This window comes from Chenopodium album, chromosome 1, assembly GCF_948465745.1.
Source record: "Chenopodium album chromosome 1, dcCheAlbu1.1, whole genome shotgun sequence".
NCBI classification, from domain to species: domain Eukaryota; kingdom Viridiplantae; phylum Streptophyta; class Magnoliopsida; order Caryophyllales; family Amaranthaceae; genus Chenopodium; species Chenopodium album.
Window position 1 is genome coordinate 64573778 of NC_137834.1, and position 8033 is coordinate 64581810.

General features: G+C 37.4%; 1 protein-coding gene across 1 annotated transcript; it reads right to left on the bottom strand.

The window, feature by feature from the left end:
• Nucleotides 1-333: 333 nt before the first annotated feature.
• On the bottom strand, nucleotides 334-7741 carry LOC145557197 (ankyrin repeat-containing protein At2g01680-like). Its single transcript, XM_081618503.1, has 3 exons — nucleotides 7230-7741; nucleotides 3836-4245; nucleotides 334-1361 (listed from the first exon to the last, which is right to left on the bottom strand). Exons 1-3 carry the CDS (start codon nucleotides 7546-7548, stop codon nucleotides 486-488), a joined length of 1605 nt encoding a protein of 534 aa, XP_081474629.1. The 5' UTR covers nucleotides 7549-7741; the 3' UTR covers nucleotides 334-485.
• Nucleotides 7742-8033: the final 292 nt, after the last annotated feature.

Below are 8033 nucleotides of genomic sequence, written 5' to 3' on the forward strand. Positions count from 1 at the left end.
CAAATCGAGCAACTGACATAATAGCTAATGTTAGTGACTTATTTAGTGATAGTATGGTTGTACCTTATAACAATTTTGGTTTATTTTCTTTTCTTGTATCCCATGTATTAGGATTTTCCCTCTAAAAGAGTCTCCTAATGTTTCCTCTTTTTCCTTGTCTAAAAAAGGTATGTATGCAAGATACAATCTTTTAAAAATATCCTACAATTTTTTCTCTGACTTAAAAATATACAATATACACTGACATTTACTTTTTTGTTTATCTAAAGATATGGAAAAATTTACAATATTAATATATAGGTACATATGTAGGTGAACAGGAACAAATACGTAGAAACACGAGAGCCAGCACCAAACACGCCACTATAAAAACAATCAAACCCACCTAAACACATCTAATTATCTACAGATTACTGTCAGTAACCTATCAATTGCAACAACAAAAGTAACACACGAGAAGCACCAAGAGCAAGTAACTTTGTACATCATAGAGCATAAATTCTCTCATGGTCGGAGTTATACTCGTCAATGTCAGAGACATTGATGGAATAGGACCAAGAAAATGATTTGCTTCCACTTCCCCTTCTGATGCGTCTCTGTGAGTCGTTTCCAAAAATCTTGAAATGATGTCGAAACACTAAGTAGCACATACTAGCCAAAGTCCCCATCAACACAATTGTCCCCAGTATCGTCACAGTGATGGCCATCCATGAACCTTCATCGCCTACAACCACAAAAGCTATTGCCAAGAAAGCTCCACAAGTGCTAAGACAGGCAGCCCACATTAGCTTGTTAGTTACAGTGACAACTAGCTTTTGAGCTTGAGTATCCCATGCTACTAAAGTAATTTGGATAACGACGACAGCTAGAGAAATGAAAAGAGATGCTGCATTTAAAAGGCAGAAAATTCGAAAGGCAACAGTGTCAGCAATGTTGGCTTTCCCTGCATCTGGTCCAGTTGTTATATACTGGCCATTTAGATTAAATATTGCCAAGAAAGCAATAGAGGCAAACAGCACAGCTACAACTGTAACAGAATTGGTCGTGTTTTGGACAGCTTCTCTATGAAGTTTTTTCAGTTCTTTTGCAATGCCAAAAACCCTTTTGTTGGTCTTCTCATTTTGTAAAAGTTGTGACTGCACCTCATGTTTTATGTCACTCACAGTCCTCTTCAGTTCCATAGCTGCATCCATCTTACCAACATTCCTAGCACACATTCCACCAGACTCTATCAAGGCTTCCCGAATCACCAATGCAGATTCTCCATATTGAAGCTTTGACGCTATGTCCATTGCTGTTTCTTGCTGATTGTTGATGGCATTGACTTCAATAGATGTGTAGCTCAGGAGAAGGCAGACTATCTGTAACAGAGAATCTATTAGTACTCCAGAAACTAAAATTAATACGAGTATGACAAATATGAACTAAAGGATGTGTCACTAAATTCCTGAGGAAGAGGTACTGTATATACATGACAAAGCAAACCTCAACATAAAAGAGAACATGGCAACTAAACTGGGCAACGTCTCATTCTCAACTTCAGATTACTGGAGTAATAAGCATTTATCAATATGAATGAGCAATATTTAGACAATGTTTTTTGAAGTGTGCGATACTTGATTTCATAGAAGTCAATTGCCAAATAGAGCTTTGCTCTTCACAAGGTTTGGAGAATGGCTGCATACTCAAATCCTCTCACACTGTACAAGTGAAAGGCATTGATATGTTAAAAGAAGAGTTATCAAATAAGTTTCCTCTTATTTACAGGCTATGATATTTACAAGTTTCCTCTTTGATAAGCTCGAGACTAATAAGGGGTAAAGATATCATATAAAAATAATACCTCAAGAATTATTGTGACAAGAAAGTGACGACTAAGGAAATATACAAATACTTATGCTGATATCTCACACGGCAGTCATGTGCACGCATGCATGTAATTGAGATGCCAGGACTCAAGATAAAGAAGTCAGAAGACAGAATCTTGGAAGTCAAAGGAAAAAGGTGAAGACCAAAGTAAAATTTTACCATGTACAGGTAAACCCACCCAGACACAACAAAGCACATTGCAAAACACACAGATGTCATGCCCTGGTACACACACTCCAACACAACCCAAAGACACAATGATGCACGTATGTGAAACACACAAATGTGCATTCCTAGATACACACACTCCCACCCACCAGCACACCCCTATGTGCACACCCTTGCATGTATGCAATAGACATAATGCGCACACACTTTCCCTCTCTCCTACCCACAAAAACCTCACATGAAAGCACAAAGAAAAAGTAAAATCCAAATTATCCCACACAGGTTCCTGATCCTTGGCCACAACAGGTGAATTTTTAGAACTCAATTGTATGGCATCTCTGTGTTTCATAGATTGTTACCTAGGACTACATCTATTGGGGTATTGATCACGTAGTGCAATGAAATTGTCATCAATTTATGGCCTTGTGCACCAAGTAGACTAATCACTAATTTGATGGCCATTTACAGAGTTTGTGTAAAAAATAGACAAGGTTTTGTAAAGGAGCATATAAAAAAGTACATGCCGGATAATTTTGGAGACGAGCTTCCATTATCTTCGGTTAACATTAAATTGGAGAAGAGCTTCCACATTTCCCTCCAATTTCTCATTTTTTTTCATTTCCTCCATGAACTAGGAAAGATAACAACTTCATTTCACAAACTACGTATCATTTAGACACAATTTTATGCAAGAGTAAGATACTGTTCTCTTTACTTGAATTTGACTTATCCAATATTGTCTTATCTTATTACTCCTATAATTATCTAATCTAACTAATCCTAACTTATTAAACTTAATCTTATCTTTAAACTCTGATTTATCTTATCTTATCTTATCTTATTAGACCTTTATAGACCTTACCTAAGATGTTATTAGATCTTATTGGAACTTATTAACCCTTATCTTAAATTATCCAAACTTATTAACCCTTATTATATATTGTCTAAACTTCTTAGCCCTCGTATAATATTATTTGAACTTATTATCCCTTACGTTATTTGAAAATATGAAACTTGAAATAAGTGAAAATAGGTGTAGAGAACAGAACCTAAAGAGAGTGTTTAAGGGGGAAATATAAGGTTTCGTTATAAAAGATGCAAGGCACAAAAATCCTTGGAGCCTAGGCAAAGAGAAAGTGCATGCCCTTTGTAGGTGAGGCATACTTCACTTGCAAACAAAAATTTATTAAATTCTATCAAATAAATCTAAAAAAGTATACGAAATATGAGGTTTCTCTCTCCTCTAGTAGTTAAGTAAACCTAACCTTCATACAATTCCATAGTGCTTTTTTAAAAGAATAATCTTACACGTTAGCAATATAATTGATACAGCTTAAGGCGCAGGAAACAGCCTAGAAAAAAGCACATAGGTGTGTGTCTTTTGTAGGTCTCTAAGCCTCGCAAAGCTAAGGTGCCAGCTTTCGTACCTGATTGTGCCTAGTGCAAAATTAAGATTTAAGGGGGTTTTAATTACATAAAAAGTCACAGACAAATAAGCTCCTCAGTTTTAGCAAAAGCAATGTGGCAAATGAACATAGAAGTTTAGGGAGGACCGGAGTGAAGTCAAATGCAGAGGAAAGAAGCCTACATAATAAGTAACAGATTGTACTTTCTCTCCCCAAACCCCCCCCCCTCCCTCCCCAGTCATTTGAGCAAATGAGAAAATCTGGGCAACCAGGTGCAACCAGTTGTATGTTGGACACGTTGAAGGAACATATAAAACATCCACAAATTAATTTGCATACTCTTAATCATCTAAACCTCAAGAATTAACACTTCAAAAAAAAAAAAACATAACCTGAGAGCGGCATTTTCTTGTTGCTATATGCACAGCTGTATTTCCCTTTTTGTCACGTTCATTTAGTACTGAACAATCAGCAAGCAGCAACTCCTCTATAATTGCAGGATCTTGGCCTTTAGCAGCCATATGGAGTGCTGTTTGACCCTTCTTATCTTTGATGGAGACAATTCCAGGGTCCCTTTCTACAAGTATTTTGACCATATCAAGACGACCATATCTAGCAACATTATGCAAAGCAGTTTTCCCATTTTTCCTGACAATTCTTGCTGCGCTGTCATCTGTGTCCAATATGGCATTCACCACTTCCAGCTGATCCTGAACAGCAGCCGAGTAGAGTGGAGATGTATTCGAGGAATCACATGACATACAAAGCTCAGGCCAGATGTTCAGCATTTGTCGCACAATCTCTGAGTACCAAAAAAAAAAAAAAAGGCAGGTTCAGCATTAATTACTTGTACATGAATTCAAAATTGATCAGCTCCCAGAGAGATTTTAAATCATATATTCTGGAAACGAGTTCCTGTTGAACAGGAAAGCTATACTTCTCTGGGATGAATGACTTGGAACTTTCCACATATCATTAATTTGAAGAGATCATGAACCCAACTAAAATACAATATAAAAGTCTAAAACTTTTTCCTTGACAAATAATAAGGAAAAATGTTAAAGATCTAATCAAGTAACATATATATTATAAAATAACCAACTAACACTAGATTTGAAACAATAATATTATAACAATATAAGAAGGAAAATTTGCTAAGAATAAGTCAACCTTTGCATGGTTAGCTCAAAACAAGTCAATCTTTTGATTAACTCAAAATAATTTAACTTTTAAGGGATATTTTCTTTTAATAGGTCAAATGACCTACAACCTATATCACTTTTTTTTATTGGAAAATAATTTATTTTAATTAATTATAAAATTTTTTAAGAAAAAAACCTACCACTACAGGCCATCCCTTCACCCCCCCCCCCCCCCCTTCCACTCTAGCCATCACAACACAGACCACCTCCTCCACGGATGCTTTTCTCTCTCCCCTCCAACCGCCAGCCGTCCCCCACCCCTAACCCCTATCTATCTCTTCCTCATCCTTGACGGCAGCCAACCCCTTTCCCTGCCTCCTCTCTTAGCATCGGCCTTCACTGGCGGAGATCAATCACACCGAAAAGGCGAAAACCAACTAAAAACCACCATACGTAACTCAAATACCCACATTAATCTCCGAATTACCACCATAGTTACCCCAAACCCATCCCCTAATCACCGTAACCAACCCCTAACCAACAAAAAGCCACCCTACATCCCGATTCAACCTACCTGAAACCCATAAAAAAACAGAGAGATGGGCGAGGAGTACAGATGGCGATGGTGGGAAGGAATTGAAGAGAGAGAAAGAGATTGACGGTGGTCGACGAGGGAGCTAGATGTGGCCGGCGGGGTTTAGGTGGGGGCTTGTTCTGCGACGGAAGGAGGAGAATTTTTGTAAAAAATTAATATCAAAAAATTTAATCAAACATTTAATTTTGATTAAATTAAAATTAACCAATCATTTTATGTTATGTGACATACTTAACCTGAACAACCGGTTACCCTTAAAAACAACAAGTCATGACTTATTTTGGAAGATATATTAAAAAGGTTGACTTATTTTGAGCTAAACGGACAAAAGTTGACTTTTTTTTTTTGACAAATTTTCCATATAAGAAATACTTGGAATCATGTACAATACTGTGAGACAAACTAGGGACTTTATGTGTCTTAAACATCCTGGTTATAAGTTATAACCCACAGTGGAAAAGAGAAATAAAACTTAATAAACTAAAAGAAGAAAACAATTTATGGGTTTGATCTTGATGTAGTTCAAGATCAAATGCTAGGCTTCTTAAGCAAGTAAACGTGTGCCTCACCTACAAAAGGTCCGGATTCATTTATGCATCTTTGTGGAAATATTAATCTTAGGTATTATCTCAACCTTGTCTAACTTTGTGTGGATTAAGATAGTAACCCTTCAATTCATTAAACATTGTGATTCGTGAAAAGCGTATTAATTTTTGGAAAATGATAGACATGCCTAAGTGTTACATATAAGAATTGAAGCTTAATAAGGAAATAATAAGACTAACTAAATATTATTTACACCAATCTATGTGTGATTTTGTCAAAAATTCCCAAATTTATACCATTTTAGGAAATGCATTTAACCCAAAGGTAGTGTTTTCTTGTATTTCATTGATTTTCTCACAAAAAATCAAGGCCCAAAAAATCAGAAAAGTTCCTTGGAATGTGAACAAAATCTAAAAATGGACTGTTTTGTTGAAAATTCCACATCAGCTTAGGTGTCCTATATCTCCCCCTCAAAATGCTTAAATTGTGAGTTTCAATGAGAGAAAAGACATTCATGCTCATGTTATGCTAAACACAAGTCTCATGAAGGTTTATAATTATATTTAATGGAGCTAAATGGTGTGCACTTACGCTTTGTTTGGATAGCAAAGAAGGAAGGAAAAGAAGGGGAGGAAAAATGGAGGAAGGGAAGGGAAAAAAAAGGGAGGGGGAGGTGAGCTCCATTTTCCCTCCAAATCTCTCCAATTTTGGAGAGATTATGGTTATTAAAGAGAGAGGGAAAATGAATCCCTCCCTCTCCTTCCCCTTCCTTCCCCCAATCTTTTACCCAAACAAGAGATTTTCTCCCCCTCCATTTCTCTTCTCTTCTTTTCCTTCCATTTCTTCCTATCCAAACAAAGTGTTAAAGAATTTTAAGGTTCCGTTTTGTGATGCCCCGTCATGATTAGTGTAAAATTGTATCTCCTTAGCTATATTCTTTTTCCATTAAAAGAAGTTGATGGATACTTCAAAGGAGCAAAAGGGTTGGAGCAAGAGGACCTAATATAAGAGCATGTAAAGAACTAAGCCCGAAGATTATGCAAATACTAGCACTAGAGTTTTATATATTTAGTGACTATAAGATCGATTACACCCCTGATCATAGTTAAAATTAGTTATACAGCTATTTTCTTGCTCATTTGTTAACAAGTCGCTCCCAATAAAAAAGTAGTGGAATCTAAGAGCGATTATACCCCTGATCATAGTTAAAACTAGTTACACTTAAGACTATTTTCTTGCTCATTTGTCAATAAGCCGTTCTCAAAATGAGCAAACGAGCAAGATTGCAAGAATCTACCTTAAAGCTTTCTAATTCTAGTTTTAGTTACACCCAGATGTATAATAAAGGCTCCGGCAATTGACAGTTATACACCTAACAAAATTCATTCAATAATCAACCTCAAAATAAACCCAATAAAAAATAAAATCGAACAATTGAAATCAAACCATCCAAATTCAAAAATCAATCAAATCAAAAATTAAGAAAGAAAATATTAAACATACCTAAATGACCACGCTTAGAAGCAATATGAAACGCATTGAAATCAGACTTAGACCTAATCATCGCAACTCCCACATCACAAAAAGCAACCAAATAAGTAAAAACCTCAACCAAATTATTCATTGCAGCAATAAACAAAGCAGTTTCTCCAGAACTATTTTGCAACGCCATTAAAGCAGGAATTGAAGCTCGTTCATCATCTTCAGCCAATTTGTTGATAATTTGGTGTAATGATTGAAGATCACCGGATTCAACAGCAGAGAAGAACTGCTGGTGTTGGTGCGTAAGTAGCCGAAGAAGAATTGGTGGTTTGGAGTCCATTTTCAGTCGACGAGTGAGTAGAAATGGTGCGTAGTTGAGTTCGTCAATGAGAATAAGGAGAAAGGAGAGAGAAATAATGGTGTAGAGTAGAGTACATGTGGGGGTGTCTTCTCGCTTTCTTCCCCATCTTTTTCACTCGTTTTCACGACTTTTGACGACTTTTTTGGTTTAGTGAAAGTTGAACATGTTATGGTATTTTTGTTGGCCTTTGATTGAAAAAGTTATTGGAGATTCCTGTAATAATATGTTAGGCTATCACGGGCTGGGGGCAGTAGTGGTGGGCATGGGCCGTGCCGGGCCTGCCGTGGGCCGTGCCTAGGCGGGCCATGAACAGTGTCGTGCCGGGCCGTGCCGGCCCACGGTGGAGGCGGGCCGTGCCGTGCCGTGCCGGCCTTCAAGGTTTCCCTGTCCACGGCACGGCACGGCCCACCGTGCCGGTCGTGCCGTGCCGGGCCGCCCGTCGTGCCGGCCCACGGTGGAGGCGG

Bases quoted from the DNA above. Each gene is read 5' to 3' on its own strand.
- LOC145557197 (XM_081618503.1), bottom strand. From the start codon at position 7,548: ATGGACTCCAAACCACCAATTCTTCTTCGGCTACTTACGCACCAACAC. The intron at 4,246-7,229 runs GTATGTTTAATA...TTTGGTACTCAG, and splicing joins TTCTAAGCGTGGTCATTTAG to AGATTGTGCGACAAATGCTG. The intron at 1,362-3,835 runs GTTATGTTTTTT...TCTCTGTTACAG, and splicing joins CAAGAAAATGCCGCTCTCAG to ATAGTCTGCCTTCTCCTGAG.